This window comes from Hylobates moloch, unplaced genomic scaffold, assembly GCF_009828535.3.
Source record: "Hylobates moloch isolate HMO894 unplaced genomic scaffold, HMol_V3 SCAFFOLD_19, whole genome shotgun sequence".
Lineage (NCBI taxonomy): Eukaryota > Metazoa > Chordata > Mammalia > Primates > Hylobatidae > Hylobates > Hylobates moloch.
This window is the reverse complement of record NW_026652294.1, coordinates 3,105,271-3,123,186: the sequence shown is the minus strand read 5'-3', so window position 1 is coordinate 3,123,186 and position 17,916 is coordinate 3,105,271. Positions and strand designations below refer to the sequence as shown.

At 46.2% G+C, this 17,916-nt stretch overlaps 1 protein-coding gene across 6 annotated transcripts in view; it reads right to left on the bottom strand.

Annotated features, from left to right (window-relative positions):
* Positions 1 to 17,916, bottom strand: part of LOC116459469 (protein HIRA) — a 113,584-nt gene that overhangs the window by 39,428 nt on the left and 56,240 nt on the right. For all 6 annotated transcript variants that reach the window (XM_032140104.2, XM_032140103.2, XM_032140107.2 and 3 more), the window contains 4 exons: positions 16,200 to 16,415; positions 14,165 to 14,250; positions 7,851 to 8,048; positions 5,609 to 5,770 (listed from right to left, as the gene is read on the bottom strand). In XM_032140104.2, coding sequence (XP_031995995.1) covers positions 5,609 to 5,770; positions 7,851 to 8,048; positions 14,165 to 14,250; positions 16,200 to 16,415 — 662 coding nt within the window. The remainder of the gene's footprint in view (positions 1 to 5,608; positions 5,771 to 7,850; positions 8,049 to 14,164; positions 14,251 to 16,199; positions 16,416 to 17,916) is intronic.

Below are 17,916 nucleotides of genomic sequence, written 5' to 3'. Positions count from 1 at the left end.
GAGATAATCATGTGGTTTTTGTCTTTGGTTCTGTTTATATGCTGGATTACATTTATTGATTTGCGTATGTTGAACCAGCCTTGCATCCCAGGGATGAAGCCCACTTGATCATGGTGGATAAGCTTTTTGATGTGCTGCTGGATTTGGTTTGCCAGTATTTTATTGAGGATTTTTGCATCAATGTTCATCAAGGATATTGGTCTGAAATTCTCTTTTTTGGTTATGTCTCTGCCAGGTTTTGGTATCAGGATGATGCTGGCTTCATAAAATGTGTTAGGATTCCCTCTTTTTCTATCCATTGGAATAGTTTCAGAAGGAATGGTACCAGTTCCTCCTTGTACCTCTGGTAGAATTCAGCTGTGAATCCATCAGGTCCTGGACTCTTTTTGGTTGGTAAGCTATTGATTATTGCCACAATTTCAGAACCTGTTATTGGTCTATTCAGAGATTCAACTTCTTCCTGGTTTAGTCTTGGGAGGGTGTATATGTCGAGGAATTTATCCATTTCTTCTAGATTTTCTAGTTTATTTGCATAGAGGTGTTTGTAGTACTCGCTGATGGTAGATTGTATTTCTGTGGGATCGGTGGTGATATCCCCTTTTTCGTTTTTTATTGCATCTATTTGATTCTTCTCTCTTTTCTTCTTTATTAGTCTTGCTAGCGGTCCATCAATTTTGTTGATCTTTTCAAAAAACCAGCTCCTGGATTCATTAATTTTTTGAAGGGTTTTTTGTGTCTCTATTTCCTTCAGTTCTGCTCTGATTTTAGTTATTTCTAGCCTTCTGCTAGCTTTTGAATGTGTTTGCTCTTGCTTTTCTAGTTCTTTTAATTGTGATGTTAGGGTGTCAATTTTGGATCTTTCCTGCTTTCTCTTGTGGGCATTTAGTGCTATAAATTTCCCTCTACACACTGCTTTGAATGTGTCCCAGAGATTCTGGTATGTTGTGTCTTTGTTCTCGTTGGTTTCAAAGAACATCTTTATTTCTGCCTTCATTTCATTATGTACCCAATAGTCATTCAGGAGCAGGTTGTTCAGTTTCCATGTAGTTGAGCGGTTTTGAGTGAGTTTCTTAATCCTGAGTTCTAGTTTGATTGCACTGTGATCTGAGAGACAGTTTGTTATAATTTCTGTTCTTTTACATTTGCTGAGGAGAGCTTTACTTCCAACTATGTGGTCAATTTTGGAATAGGTGTGGTGTGGTGCTGAAAAAAATGTATATTCTGTTGACTTGGGGTGGAGAGTTCTGTAGATGTCTATTAGGTCCACTTTATGTAGAGCTGAGTTCAATTCCTGGATATCCTTGTTAACTTTCTGTCTCGTTGATCTGTCTAATGCTGACAGTGGGGTGTTAAAATCTCCCATTATTATTGTGTGGGAGTTTAAGTCCCTTTGTAGGTCACTGAGGACTTGCTTTATGAATCTGGGTGCTCCTGTGTTGGGTGCATATATATTTAGGATAGTTAGCTCTTCTTGTTGAATTGATCCCTTTACCATTATGTAATGGCCTTCATTGTCTCTTTTGATCTTTGTTGGTTTAAAGTCTATTTTATCAGAGACTAGGATTGCAACCCCTGCCTTTTTTTGTTTTCCAGTTGCTTGATAGATCTTCCTCCACCCCTTTATTTTGAGTCTATGTGTGTCTCTGCACATGAGATGGGTTTCCTGAATACAGCACACTGATGGGTCCTGACTCCTTATCCAGTTTGCCAGTCTGTGTCTTTTGATTGGAGCATTTAGCCCATTTACATTTAACGTTAATATTGTTATGTGTGAATCTGATCCTGTCATTATGATGTTAGTTGGTTATTTTGCTCGTTAGTTGCTATAGTTTCTTCCTAGCCTCAATGGTCTTTACAATTTGGCATGTTTTTGCAGTGGCTGGTACCGGTTGTTCCGTTCCATGTTTAGTGCTTCCTTCAGGAGCTCTTTTAGGGCAGGCCTGGTGGTGACAAAATCACTCAGCGTTTGCTTGTCTGTAAAGTATTTTATTTCTCCTTCACTTATGAAGCTTAGTTTGGCGGGATAGGAAATTCTGGGTTGAAAATTCTTTTCTTTAAGAATGTTGAATATCGGCCCCCACTCTCTTCTGGCTTGTAGAGTTTCTGCTGAGAGATCAGCTGTTAGTCTGATGGGCTTTCCTTTGTGGGTAACCCGACCCTTCTCTCTGGCTGCCCTTAACATTTTTTCCTTCATTTCAACTTTGGTGAATCTGACAATTATGTGTCTTGGAGTTGCCCTTCTCGAGGAGTATCTTTGTGGCGTTCTCTGTATTTCCTGAATCTGAATGCTGGCCTGCCTTGCTAGATTGGGGAAGTTCTCCTGGATAATATCTTGCAGAGTGTTTTCCAACTTGGTTCCATTCTCCCCATCATTTTCAGGTACACCAATCAGACGTAGGTTTGGTCTTTTCACATAGTCCCAAATTTCTTGGAGGCTTTGTTCATTTCTTTTTATTCTTTTTTCTCTAAACTTCCCTTCTCTCTTCATTTCATTCATTTCATCTTCCATCAGCGATACCCTTTCTTCCAGTTGATCGCATCTGCTACTGAGGCTTCTGCAATCTTCGCGTAGTTCTCGAAACTTGGCTTTCAGCTCCATCAGCTCCTTTAAGCCCTTCTCTCCATTGGTTATTCTAGTTATCCATTCTTCTAATTTTTTTTCAAAGTTTTTAACTTCTTTGCTATTGTTTTGAATTTCCTCTCGTAGCTCAGAGTAGTTTGATCATCTGAAGCCTTCTCTCAACTCATCAAAGTCATCCTCCATCCAGCTTTGTTCCGTTGCTGGTGAGGAACTGCGTTCCTTTGGAGGAGGAGAGGTGTTCTGTTTTTTAGAGTTTCCAGTTTTTTTGCTCTGTTTTTTCCCCATCTTTGTGGTTTTATCTACTTTTTGTCTTTGATGATGGTGATGTACAGATGGGTTTTTGGTGTGGATGTCCTTTCTGTTTGTTAGTTTTCCTTCTACCAGACAGGACCCTCAGCTGCAGGTCTGTTGGAGTTTACTAGAGGTGCACTCCACACCCTGTTTGGCTGGGTGTCAGCAGCGGTGGCTGCAGAACAGCGGATTTTCGTGAGACCACAAATTCAGCTGTCTGATAGTTCCTCTGAAAGTTTTGTCTCAGGAGTACCCAGTTGAATGAGGTGTCAGTCTGTCCCTACTGGGGGGGGTGCCTCCCAGTTAGGCTGCTCAGGGCTGAGGGACCCACTTTAGGAGGCAGTCTGTCCGTTCTCAGATCTCCAGCTGCGTGCTGGGAGAACCACTACTCTCTTCAAAGCTGTCAGTCAGACAGGGACATTTAAGTCTGTGGAGGTTCTTGCTAAGTTTTTGTTTGTCTGTGCCCTGCCCCCAGAGGTGGAGCCTACAGAGGCAGGCAGGCCTCCTTGAGCTGTGGTGGGCTCCACCCAGTTTGAGCTTCCTGGCTGCTTTGTTTACCTAAGCAAGCCTGGGCAATGGCAGGCGCCCCTCTCCCAGCCTCTCTGCCGCCTTGCAGCTTGATCTCAGACTGCTGTGCTAGCAATCAGCGAGACTCCGTGGGCATAGGACCCTCCGAGCCAGGTGCGGGACACAATCTCCTAGTGTGCCGTTTTCCAGGCCCGTTGGAAAAGCGCAGTATTAGGATGGGACTGACCCGATATTCCAGGTGCCGTCTGTTTCCCCTTTCTTTGACTAGAAAAGGGAACTCCCTGACCCCTTGCGCTTCCCGAGTGAGGCAATGCCTCGCCCTGCTTCGGCTCGCGCACAGTGCGCTTCACCGACTGTCCTGCACCCACTGTTAGGCACTCCCTAGTGAGATGAAACCGGTACCTCAAGCAGAAATGCAGAAATCACCCGTCTTCTGTGTCGCTGGGGCTGGGAGCTGGAGACTGGAGCTGTTCCTATTCGGCCATCTTGGCTCCACCCTCGCTGCTCTGGCATTTTTGTTCACTCTTAGATTTTAGACTCTGGGTACTGCCCTTTCCTGTGAACTAGTCATTCATTTTAGGGATGAGGGTTGCATTTAATCCAGCATTTCAAAGTATTTAGAAGCATGGAGGCCGGGCGCGGTGGCTCACGCCTGTAATCCCGGCACTCTGGGAGGCTGAGACGGGTGGATCACCTGAGGTCAGGAGTTCCAGACCAGCATGGCCAACATGGTGAACCCCCATCTCTACTAAAAATACCAAAAATTAGCCAGGTGTGGTGGCAGGTGCCTGTAATCTCAGCTACTTGGGAGGCTGAGGCAGGGGAATCAATCAAACCTGGGAGGCGGAGGTTGCAGTGAGCAGAGTAGCTAGGACAATAGACACATGCCACAACACCTGGATAATTTTTCTGGTGGAGATAGGGGTCTCAATATGTTGCCCAGGCTGGTCTCAAACTCCTGGCCTTAAGCGATCCTCCTGTCTTGGCCTCCCAAAGCATTTGGGATTACAGGCATGAGCTATCGAACATGGCCTGCATTGAGTTAATTATGAAACAAGCATGATTAGATTACAGAGTAGACTACAGGATTCCACACCAAGTTTATAGATACAGCAACAAACTTGCAGAAAGGGTACTCCCATGCTAGCTTCCAGGACTGTTTTCCAAGGAGAATAAATCCTGCCCAGACATGCAGTTCTGGACAGGGCTTTTCATAAGCAAAGCCCCAGAGGTAGCATGCTGTTGCTTTAGCTCCAAATCACCATCTACTGCAAGGACAGGTCACATACAAATGCTCCTTTTGTTGGGCACCTGCTGGCTGTGTGGCTACTGCAAGTTTCTGACCAGTGTCCTTGTACTTGGCTGATGGTGGCACAGGCTAGGGTGTGTCTGCTCAGGGCTGCTGAGCCCTATAAACCTTGCAGTGGGGTGCAACTCTTAAGGGACAGCTCTTAAGCCCCCAAAGTCCACCCCACATCTGCCTCTCCTCTCCTAGGCTCTGACTCACTGGGATGTGAACTTAGCTCCTTGTCAAGCCAGGCTTGGAGGGAGGGGCCCTCTCAGAGGCAGAGGACTTCAGTGCCAATGGCAGAGGCTGCAGACATTTGCTCTGGCCACCTCAGGAGGATGCACTACTGCAAAACTCCAAGAAATAAAGAACTACAGCCTGCATGATGTCACAGCTGTGTTTGAGGGGAGACCTAGAGAATGGACAAGTAGCATAGCATCCACAAGAGCTCAGAAGCCAATCTGACTTGACAAAGACCTCACCTACATCATTTTTATTGCAGCTCTCTACCTCTGGTCAGTTTCTGAGTGGAAGGCCGTCATTTCCATGATGTATCAATATCAGAGGCTTCCACCTCTCCAACTAATCTCATGCTCTCTTCCGTGCAAACTCTGGGCTCCATCCAAACACCATTATTCTCAGTCCAGCCTCTGCATTGATCAATCCTTGTGCCTTTGCCCTTATGGTTCTTTTGCCTTGTCCTCCCCCACAGCTCCTTCCAGCCACCTTCCCACTTGAAGGAGCCAACTCTTTCTCCTGGTGGCTCACTAAGGGCTCTGCAGTCTTGCTCCCATGTATTGAGTGGCTAGAGTCTTTTCCCCAACAGGAAGGCAGGTTGCTTGGTGGGAACACTGCCGCTGTGCTGTTGACCCATGCCTGCACCCTCCCTGGTCCTTCAGGGTCCTGCAGCTACCACCTACCTTTCCACAGCTGTCGGAGTCACGCTGGTCAGGGCAGGAGCACCTGGTGTGGCTTTGGACCGCTCTGTGAACCGGGAGTCAAACGCTTTCATGGGTTCGATCTTGGACGGGGTCGTTAACACAGAAGGTGACAATGCAGCAGGAGTAGAGGTAGCATTCATACTGGGGTGAAGAAGAGGGGAGGCATGTCAAGTGCAATCCTGAAAGGATCTGGAGGTCTAGTATTTGCATTATTTGGAGCCTACTAAAGAAGGCACAAATATCAAACTTCCATAAACACAAAAAATTTCAATATACAATCTACCGCTCCCATTTCTTTAAAATTTTCATGTGTTAAAATTATGGACACCTAGAAGGTTGTGAGCAAATGCATTCACATTTCCCCCTTTGCACTGTTCTGAGAGCTTTTGGGGGTAGAATGAGGCCTAGAACATGGTTCTTACAACCCTTTTCTCTAGTCATACTGCCCTATCTCCACAACTTAAATACAGCACCTCTACCCCAAACCAGTCCAACCGCTCACCTTTCCCACTTTGACAATGAGTCTCATGAGATAAGCCTGCACCTGGGGCCCTGAAGCCATGGTCTGCTCCTGGCCTTTACCCTTAGTCAGGCATCCTCCATCCTGAGCGGCCCCTCCCATATCTCCCTGTGACAGTGTCACATTCTTAGCATTATGTTCCAAGTGCTCATCACACAACTTTCATCTTCTATTCCATAGAGAAAGGAGAGGCCAGGCAGAAGCCTGCCTGGTCCATCCTTCATGTCCAAGCCCACACCACACGCTTTGGGATCATGGCCACTGGGCCTCCTCCTGAGCACACCCAGGATAACACCTTCCACTCCTATCTGCCAAGACACCACACCACATGCCTGGTAGTCACCCTGGACAGCCCCATCCTTCTCCTCCATGATCTGTGGCCACTAGAATGGGCCATCCCCAAAGAGTTCTCAGATCTGGCATGGTCTGTCCTTCTCAGGCTCCCTTCTTCCTGGCATCCTTTGCTTCCTCACTGGTCTTGCTGCTCAGTCTTCTCTTCCTATCCTCTCGGGGTCCCCCCAGGGCAGTGACCTAATGTTTGGGCATGCCTCCACAGCCATGGTGCTAGCACCCAGAAGTAGGAGGCTGAAGTAACATAAGACTCCATTCCACCAATGGAGAATTGCTCTAATGGTATCAGCTGTATCCCAAAAGCAGGGGGCTGCAGTAACACAAGACTCCATTCCACCAATGGAGAATCGCTTTGACAGTATCAGCTGTATGTGCCAGGGAGTGGTCAATTTGGGGCACCGCCACCTAATAGAGTCACTTTCCTAAAATGGAGGTCTCAAAGCCTTCTACATCTCCACTCTGGGGAAAAGCCCAGACTACCTGATCCAGCACAGATACCTTGGGCTTCTCCCCCTTCTTGGCCTTCCTCAGGGGATTGGGGGGCTGCTGCCCCTAATCCCCAGGCCTCATCCCCTGGTAGGCCTGTATGAGCCCTGTGGAGGGTAGCCTCTGAGGCACCTCCCTGATCCCTGAGATACCAGCCCCTCTTTGGATGGCTAGCCATTTCTACCCAGGGGACCTGAGGGGCCAACTGTAACCCTGTGGCTGCCTCTCCCCCACCAGCCTACACACTCCCTGAGGATGAGGACCCACCAATTAAGCCCCTGCGATGGCTGGGGCCTAGCCGGGTGTGTAACCCAGAGCAGGTGCTGAGCAAATGTTCACTCCTGGCTTTCCTTTGTGCTTGCCTGGTTCTTCATGATTTCTAATGTGGTTTCCAAGTAACAATGGGTGAGGACACAGGCTCTGTGAGTGAATATAATTCTGAGAGTATGAGGGGAGTCTGTGCCCTCCCACAGGAGCACCCTGCCTAGGATGAATGCTGTGCGATGTGCTCAGCAGAGTGAAGTGGAGGCTGAGGCCCCAGAAATGTGAAGTACCTCCAGTGTAGAGCTGCCAGGTGGGGCTGACCCTGCAGCACGTAGCATTTCAGTGGTAGTTCCCACCCTTAGCAGCCTGACCCTTGGTAAGCCTGGATACACTCTTTGTGAAATCCTCACAGTCCTGTGCATCAGAGACTCACTGAACAAGTCCTCCCCTCTGAGAAGTCCCCATTTCAAATCACGCAATTTTTTCTTTTTTCATTGTAGGGGCCACAAAGTGCAAACAGAATAAAATTCTCTGTCCTCAAAACTATGTGCACACCTGAACTTTCCCCAAGGACAGGAACAAGCCTTGGCACCCACTAACCTGTCTTTATTGACAGAATCGCCTGCAGGTCTGGCACTGGCAGCCACCACAGGCTCTGTGCAAGGCTTCGAGGCGCCGAAGGAGTTAGGGGTGCTGGAGTCCAGTGGCAGTAGCTGTGGACTGCTATGAGAAGAGAGCATGGTGCCCGCCAGGGAGCCCGAGAGGGGGATGCTGTTAAAGAATGCCGTAGAGAAGTCCCTGTCATCAAGTAAGAACAAAAGTCAGCCTTGAAAGTCAGGTGCCACATCCAGTACTTTATATATTCAAATAACTTTTTTCTAGGTCCAAAGGCAGTATGTTTTCATGATAGAAAATCTGCAAAGTTACAGAAAAGTAAAAAGAAAATTAAAGCCACTTAATATACTATATTTAATCGAATCTAGGATTTACAGGTTCTGTATGTACTACTAAGAAAGAAAACAATGCTACTAATTGTCAGATGCCATTGATTGTAAAACACATCCAAATCTCAGAGGTGTTAAACTGTGCAAACACATGTCTTAGGAGGAGTGAAATACAGCAATACAGAAAGGGCCTCCCTTTCATGAAGGGCCATGGGGCATGCCACTAGATGGGTGCGCCATAATATACCTAACCCAGCCTCTACTGAGGGACCACAAGACTGTCTCCAGCTTTTTCTATAATAGATGCTGCTGCACCAGGAGGCAAGGTATTGCAGTGTCAAAACTGAGGATTCTGGGACAGCCAGATCTGACTCCTCTGCCATTTGTAAGCTTGTGACTTGCTCCAACTACTCTTGTGCCTCCATTCATGTCTGCAAAATACAAAGTGCCAGGACTCTCCCCATGGGGTTGCTGTCAGGACTAAAGTAGTTGGCGTAGGACACTCTTAGAACACACATGAGCTGCTCAAAGAATTATGAAATTCTAATAATTGTCATTACACCTAAGATTCACATAATACATGGGATAAATTCTTAGAAGTGGAATTGTAGCAGCAAATGAAATGTTCACTGATGATTTGGAATAAATATTTCTAAAGTGCCCTCCTCAGAGGTTTAAATTACAAGCCATGTATGAGAGCGCCTATTTCTCCACATAGGTGCTTAGTAACACTTTTATCAAATTTCTTGACACTTAACAATCTGACAGAAAAAAAATGGTATCTTATTTTGATATGAGTGATGTTGACATTTTTTCTTTTTCTTTTCTTTTCTTTTTTTTTTTCTGAGACAGAGTCTTGCTCGTCGCCCAGGCTGGAGTGCAGTGGCGCGATCTCAGCTCACTGCAAGCGCCGCCTCCCGGGTTCACATCATTCTCCTGCCTCAGCCTCCCGAGTATCCCGCCACCATGCCCAGCTAATTTTTTGTATTTTTAGTAGAGACAGGGTTTCACCGTGTTAGCCAGGATGGTCTCGATCTCCTGACCTCGTGATCCCCCCCGCCTTGGCTTCCCAAAGTGCTGGGATTACAAGCGTGAGCCACTGTGCCCAGCCGACAGTTTTTCAAAATAGAAATAGTTGATTTCTGCCCAGGCGCAGTGGCTCATGCCTGTAATCCCAGCACTTTGGCAGGCCGAGGCGGGTGGATCACTTGAGGTCAAGAGTTTGAGACCAGCCTGGCCAACATGGTGAAACCCCGTCTCCACTAAAAATATAAAAATTAGCCAGGCATGGTGGTGGGCACCTGTAATCCCAGCTACTTGGGAGGCTGAGGCAGGAGAATCTCTTGAACCCAGGAGGCAGAGGCTGCAGTGAGTTGAGATCAAACCACTGCACTCCAGCCTGGGCAACAGAGTGAGACTTCGCCTCAATTAAAAAAAAAAAAAAAAAGGAAAGAAATACGTGATTTTTTTTTGTGACTGCTTGTTCATATGCTTTGTCTGCTGTTTTGTTATTGTATTGGTCTTTATTACTGATTTGTAAAAACCATTTACATATTAAAAAAAATTCCTTATATGGTAGGAAATATTTTACCTGGGATGTTGTGTTTCAACTATTTATGGCCTTTTTTATTGAGACAAAGTCTCGCTCTGTCGCCAGGCTGGAGTGTAGTGGCGCAATCTCGGCTCACTGCAACCTCTGCCTCCTGAGTTCAAGTGACTTTCCTGCCTCAGCCTCCCAAGTAGCTGGGACTACAGGGGTGCACCACCACGCCCAGCTAATTTTTGTATTTTTTAGTAGAGATGGGGTTTCACCATGTTGGCCAGGATGGTCTTGATCTCTTGACCTCGTATCCACCTGCCTCAGCCTCCGAAAATGCTGGGATTACAGGTGTGAGCCACCACGCCCAGACAGCCTATCTTTTAAATGCACTAAAATTTTAAAATTTTTGTGTACTCTAAATTGTCATTTACAGAAAACACTTTTTTGACCTCTGAGATTATAAAAAATATTCTTCAAGGGAATCTTCTAAAATTTTAAACAAAAAATTTTAAACAACAATTTAAAAAGAAACGAACTCTAAGCTGTTTAGAATGTATGCAATGGTAAGTTATGAGGTTGGGACCCAACATCGTTTCTAGGAGGTGCCGTGTAGTCCTGTCTTCCATTTACCGAATTAGCCAATGTTTTTTTTGAGACGGAGTCTCGCTCTGTCGCCCAGGCTGGAGTGCAGTAGCGCAATCTCGGCTCACTGTAAGCTCCGCCTCCCGAGTTCACGCCATTCTCCTGCCTCAGCCTCTCCGAGTAGCTGGGACTACAGGCGCCCGCCACTATGCCCGGCTAATTTTTTTTGAATTTTTAGTAGAGACGTGGTTTCACCGTGGTCTCGATTTCCTGACCTCGTGATTCGCCTGCCTCGGCCTCCCAAAGTGCTAGGATTACAAGCGTGAGCCCCCGCGCCCGGCCCCAATGTTTTATCATTGATGTGAAATGCTACCTTTAAAATTCCCATAAATATTCAAGCCTGTTTCCTCATTATTCTATCATGTTCCACTACACTATCTACTCATGTGTCAGTATCTCACTGTTTTGAGTATGACAGCTTTTAAGTCTTAATTTCTGGTGGGGCTAGTCTTCCTTGATTAATCTTCTTTTTCAGAAATATTTCAGCCATTCCTATTTATTTTTCCACATAACTTTATTTATTTATTTATTTCATACAAAGTCTCACTCTGTCACCCAGGCTGGAGAGTGGCACAATCTTGGCTCACTGCAACCTCCTAGGTTTAAGCAATTCTCCTGCCTCAGCCTCCAAGTAGCTAGGACTACAGGCGTGCACCACCACTCCCAGCTAATTTTTATATTTTTAGTAGGGATGGGGTTTCACCATGTTGGCCAGGCTGGTCTCAAACTCCTGACCTCAGGTGATCTGCCTGCCTCGGCCTCCCAAAGTGCTGGGATTACAGGTGTCAGCCACTGTGCCCAGCCGATTTTTCCACATAACTTTATAGTTACCTTGTCTGATTCCAAAAATGCCTACGGTTATTTGTACTGGTTAAATTTATAGGCCACAGGAGAGCTGACATCTTTATGATGCTATCCTAGCTAATCAATGGTATGAATTTCTAGTTATTTCTTTGAGTTTTCTTTGAAGCCTCTCAGTAGGGTTTTTAATTTTTTTCTTCATTAAGATATGCATCTCTGGTTGCATCCTAGTTATTTTATTTGTGAATATGACTTATTTCTTTATGTGCTCTCAGGGTAGTTGGTGCTACCTGACTTCATGTTGATTGTATCCAGCCACCTGACTGTCTTCTTTCATTGCCTATGGCAGCTTTTCCAGTTGATTCTCTTATAAACCATATCATCCTTACATAATTATCCTTTCCAATTTGTTCTTTCCTTTGACTAACTACATGGGCTAGGACCTATAGAACAATATTAAATTATAGTTGCAAGAGGAGGCATTTGTTTAGTTTTTGAACTTAATCTGAAATAAGATAATTTATCAAGTTAAGGAAGCATCCACCTACTCCCATTTAACTGAGTTTTAAAACAACATTGAATTTTACCAAAATGCCTCTTAAGCATCGATGAAAGAGATCATACAATTTTTTTTTCTTTTGATCTACTGATACGTAGAATTAAATAGTTACCTAAAATTTGAACCTCCTTACTTTCCCAAAACAAACCTCACTTGGTCATGGTATATTAGCCTTTTAACAAGCAGTGGCCGGGCGCGGTGGCTCAAGCCTGTAATCCTAGCACTTTGGGAGGCCGAGGTGGGTGGATCACGAGGTCAGGAGTTCGAGACCATCCTGGCCAACATAGTGAAACCCTGTCTCTACTAAAAATACAAAAAAATTAGCCAGGCGTGGTGGCGGGCGCCTGTAGTCCCAGCTACTCGGGAGGCTGAGGCAGGAGAATGGCGTGAACCCGGGAGGTGGAGCTTGCAGTGAGCCGAGATGGTGCCACTGCACTCCAGCCTGGGGGACAGAGCCAGACTCTGACTCAAAAAAAAAAAAAAAAAAAAAAAAAACAAGCAGTAAGGTTCTGTTTGTTACTGTTTTACTTAGGATTTTGCATTGACATTCAGAAATGAGAATGATCTTGAATTTATTATGTTTTATCCTTGTAAGATTTTGATATATTATGTTCATTTCAAAATAAAAATTTGCACATTTCTTCTCCATGCACTAGAATATTTAAAATGGTACTAACAGTTACCTGAGTTACCTGTTCCTTGAAAGTTTCTGAAGTTTCCCTGTGAAGCCATCTTAGTCTGGTGGGGTTAACTCCGTCCTCTAGTTCTTCCACAATAATTTTTCACTTTTATTAATTTTATTTTCTTCAAAAACCATCCACTTTCTGTGCAAATTTATTTGCACAGAGTTCAGCAAAGAAGTCTCTCATCTTTTTGATTTGTCTATTATTTCTCACTTATATCTACTTTGTATATTTATGCTTTTTCTTTTCTTTCTTGATTAGCTAAGCTAATAAGGACCTATTCTGTTGCTACTTGTTAGAACGTGGGAATCAGGAGGGCAAAAAGCTTTTAATAGCAAAGGGATCAGGTCCTGGTGCCAGAAATATGCATCCTATGTCAGAAAGTTGGCCCCAGACCAGCTAGGAAGCCACCTACACCTTCTCACCAGGTAAGGCCTGGAAGGATCCACAGAACAAAGTGCCACCATCACCACCACCACCTCCCCATCCCACAGGCCCAGTATGTTCAGAGCTCAGCCACACACTGGGTCTCACTTGGTCTTAGTAAAAGGTAGGTAGGGGCATTACCCCCTACAGGGTCACAATAGGAAAAAGACTTAGTCAAAAGAAAATGAGTGCTCTGCGGGGAGCCAGCAGACCTGGTTCTCGCTCTACTCGCGGGGACCTCAGAGCCTGCACATCTAACATGAGGAGACTGGATCCGTACACTGTACGAGTGAAAGTTTCTTCAGACACCAAGGAAGATTTGGAATAGCTCGTGGATGGACAACTGCAAAACGCAGAGGCCTAAAGTGTGTGGTCTCCATTAAGGGCTTACAAATGCCCTGAGCAGACAGACGGAATGAGAATAAAACCCAGAGTGAACTGCCTTGACAGTGGGGGTCTATTTCTTTCACACAGTGCTTTATCATTTTTCTTTTTTTGAATCAACCCACATCATTTTGGGAAGAGTAACCAATTCAAAAACAATCCTCACTATATACACTGGGACAACAGCAAGTGGTGAATGAGTCTCTTCCCTCTTCTCTATCCCCCACAGGGAAATGTGTTTGGGAGCCCTACCCTCTGCCCAGTAATTCCACTTCTAGAAGTTATCCTGAGAGAACAACCACAGGTGAGCTCAAAGACTCATTTATAATCACGAGAAACTGGACACAAATACAAGTCCACAGTGAGCTGGCTAAGCAAATCCTAGGATGGGAATCTGGATAATCAGATAGCAAACACCTCAGAGGACTAGTTATTAAAATGGATGAATGGGCATGAAACAGTAATGAGTGGGGAAAAAAAGACTGGAAATACAGATATCAAAACGTTAACAGTGACCGTATCTGATTATGGATGATGCTTTTTTCTTCTTTGAGCTTTTACTATTTTCTAAATTTAACCATGTGTAAATATACCTTTCATAATCATAAAAATAACTTTATGAAAAAAAAGAAAAAAAAATCAGCCTGACTGCTTTCCCTGTGCGTCCTCTGGTGCCCTGGCAACAGTGAAGTGCAGCAGATGTGCTGGCCGCCTTAGCACTCCCACCCCTCAACATGATTCAGGTGTGCACAAGGGCTCCAGGAGGAGTATGGGCTTTGAGACTGCGGGAAGCTGAGCTCGACTTCCTTGCTTCCACGTTACACCAGTCAGGTTGTGAAGGGCCTGTGAAGATCCTCACTGTGAAAGTGTTAACCGCTGAAAGAAGACAGGAAGATCTCGCCAGGTAAGATCATGAAAGGGGAATGAACCAGTACCCAGTGTCCAGCTGTGCTATGCAGAGAGGCGTGATTCTTCTCCGGCCATCTGCCGTCCGAGTCTCAACTTGTTTCTTCAAAAGATTCTGGCAAAGCAGAGTTACATAAATGAATGCAAAAGTTTCGGCCAACTATTTCCAAATATTAAAAAATAAAGTCTCTTTTTTTCCTGGTGATAAGAACACTAAGCATAACCCTCTTAGCAAAGTTTTAAGTATGCAATATCATAGTGTGAACTGCAGACACTATGCTGTAGGGGAGATCTCTAGGACTTATTCATCTTCTATAACTTAAACCTTACACCCTTTGGCTAATAACTCCCATTTTCCTCTGACCCCAGTATTCACCATTCTATTCTCTGTCTCTGTGAGTTTGACTATTTTAGATTACTCATACAAGAGGTATCATGCAGGCCAGGCACGGTGGCTCACACCTGTAATCCCAGCACTTTGGGGAGGCCGAGGTGGACAGATCACAAGGTCAGGAGATCGAGACCATCCTGGCCAACATGGTGAAACCCTGTCTCTACTTAAAACAAAAAAAAATTAGCCAGGTATGGTGGTGCACACCTGTAATCCCAGCTACATGGGAGGCTGAGCAGGAGATTTGCTTAAACCTGGGAAGCGGAGATTGCAGTGTGCCGAGACTGTGCCTCTCTACTAAAAATACAAAAATTAGCTGAGCATGGTGGTGTGTGCCTGTAATCCCAGCTACTCAGGAGGCTGAGACTGAGGCAGGAGAATCGCTTGAACCAGGGAGTTGGAGATTGCAGTGAGCCAAGATTGCGCCACTGCACTCCAGCCTGGTGACAGAGCGAGACTCCATCTCAAAAAAAAAAAAAAAAAAAGAGAAATATCATGCAGTATTTGTCCTTCTGTGTCTGGCTTATCATTAATTTGTACACATTAAGTATGTATAACTTTTTATATGTCAATTATACCTCAACACAGTAGGTTTAAAAATAATAAGGCTTCTAAGGAAATGTATTCTAAATTGCCCTTCTGGTACAACTAAATAAGATACCCAGGCAAAGAACAAGCAGTGGGTGCATGCCACGCTGGCTGCCCTGCACAACAGCCATGGGACCAATGAAAGGGCTAAAGGACTGAGCTCTGTACCCGTGAACCACACATCTGTCACTGAGCTAGGGATTTTCTTTCTTTCTTTCTTTCTTTTTTTTTTTTTTGAGACAGAATCTCACTCTTTCTCCCAGGCTGGAGTGCAGTGGCACAGTCTCGGCACACTGCAATCTCCGCTTCCCAGGTTTAAGCAAATCTCCTGCTCAGCCTCCCATGTAGCTGGGATTACAGGTGTGCACCACCATACCTGGCTAATTTTTTTTTGTTTTAAGTAGAGACAGGGTTTCACCATGTTGGCCAGGCTGGTCAGAACTCCTGACCTCAAGTGATCCGCCTGCCTCAGCCTTCCAAAGTGCTGGGATTACAGGTGTGAGCCACTGCGCCTGGCCTGAGGTAGAGATTTTCAAACTGACTTTCAAAATAGAATCTTTCCTTCCACAGAAAGCTTGTAACTAGGGGTTTTCTCTCATACTTTATATCTGAATTGCCTAGAGGAGGTTTGTCAGCCTACATAGGCTCCCGGAGATGGTTTATACTACCCAGGCAATAACGTTCCCTACCCTTTTCCCGCCCCATTTCCAACCCCTTCTCATCAAACATGGCTTCCAGATGAAGAAGGGGAGCCCACAGAAGTCTCCTAAGGGCAGAGCCTGAAATCCACTGTTGTTAGCATCTAGGATTTCCTAGAAAGGCCAGCAGGATAAAGTTCGTTAGTTCTTACAAGAGATGACCTCCCCTGGGCTTCTGGGGATAAGGAGGCCTTTGATAAAGAGGATCCAGGCCCCATTACTGCATCATGCAGCAGTGAACAAGGTGCCAACAGGCCCGAGGCTGGCTAACCCACAGATCCCGTCCCACACTAAACAAACCCCTTCCTTCCCACCATTGGTGTCTGCCCCTAACCCTGTCCCTGGGCATATGTCCATGTCTTTAGCACCACCAGGCAGGGCTCTCACCTTCCTGATATCTTCAAGACTCTCCCCGTTGACGACGCCTGCGACTGAGGCGGCTGAGCCCATCTCCCTGGTCACGGCACTCTTCTGGTCCAGCTGCTGCTGCTGCTGCCTCCGCTGGTACTTGAGCATCTCAGGGTTCTCAATGACGGCTGTGGAGAGCTGGGCCTCGGTCATGATGGCTAGGCTCTTGCCATAGGTGGACTGGTGAATGCGGCTCTGGGGAAGCAAGGAGAGGCATGACATGCCAGCATGAGTGCCAGTGTGGCCAGCGCTGCCCACCAGCAGGCAAACTACAGCAGGGCTCTCCTGGCTTTGAGCGGAGAAGGGACCCAAGGCCAGCTCCCCATCGCCTCCCACCCTATTCTGCCTGTCCCTCATTCGACAGCTCTGTTGATGTCTCATGCCCACCCTTGATGTTTATGGCCTCCCTTGTATCTGTAGCTGGGATGACAGTAAATGAGACAGCCAACAAGACAACACCTGCCCCACAGTCTGGTACAGAACAAACGACAATCCACAGTGCTTCAGTGGAAAGGAAGATACTCAAGGTGCTAACTTAAGGCTCTTAAATCACTCCTAGGACCCAAATGATTTTGGGAATCAGATCCTAGAACAAAAGTCTACTTTCACAGCTCATCTGCAGCCATCAGCCCTGTGGTTGGAAGTCCCCATTGGCCTGCTTAGTGTCTCTAAAAGTATGGGAAGGCCTGGCACAGCAGAGCTGGGGAGCCTCCTTTACTCCCACCCCTCCTAGTATGTCATCATACTCCCCTCCTCCCAGGCCCTCGTAGTCTTGTGCCCTAACAAGCTAGACAGGAACCTCATGAGAGCAGAGATGGTGTCCCCAGCACACTGTAGTGACTGCTGTATGTGAAAGTGCATGAGGAACAGACTTCCATGGGATGTGCAAATGTCCAATGCGGGATTCGGCTCAAGAACAGGGACTGTGGTTAACAGGACATCTGCTTTACACCAGAGCACGGGTTGAGAGGCAGTGCTCCAAGAGAGGTGCCTTGGGACTCGCTCCTGCAGGGCTTGAATGTGGCCAGGAACCTCCTTTTCTTGCCATGTTGGCTCCTGCCCTTCTCTCCTGAGTCTATCCCCTGTTATCTCGAAGAATTCAGTGTTTGGTTTCCCTAGTGTTCCTCCAACATGGAGTCCCAGCCTGTGACGTCGGAAATGGTAAGCAGATGGGTTATTAGGCTCCCAGAGTGACTCCAAGGGAGTGCATAGTGATCCCCAGGTACCTGATGACAGTGACAAGGTTGGAGGAGGACGTGAAGCCACTGAGATACTCATTCCTTCATGGAAAAATGATGGGGTGGCAGGCCCCATTCTAAATGCAGTCATTAAGGCAGACATCTCCCCCAAAGGGGTTCACATTTTAGTGGGGAGGTCACACTGTAGGTTAAGAAGAAGCTTCCACCAGCAAATAAGGTCATGGGGAGAGCTGCCAGCCTGCTCTGGGCTTTTACAGAGCTCCCTTCAGACACATACACACATCCCACCAAGTGGGGGCAGGTTTCTAAGCCTATGGTAGGTGAAGCAGGGCTTTTCTCAAAGCCTGGCAGAAGGGCACAGAGACCCCATCACCCCGGCAGAGCACAGAGGGGAGGCAGCCTGGCCCAGAGGCAGCAGGCCTGGTTCACTCTTCTGACCTAAGGGTCACATACAGTCTGGGCAAAGAGCCATGCTATTTTCTGAGGCTTAGTTTCCA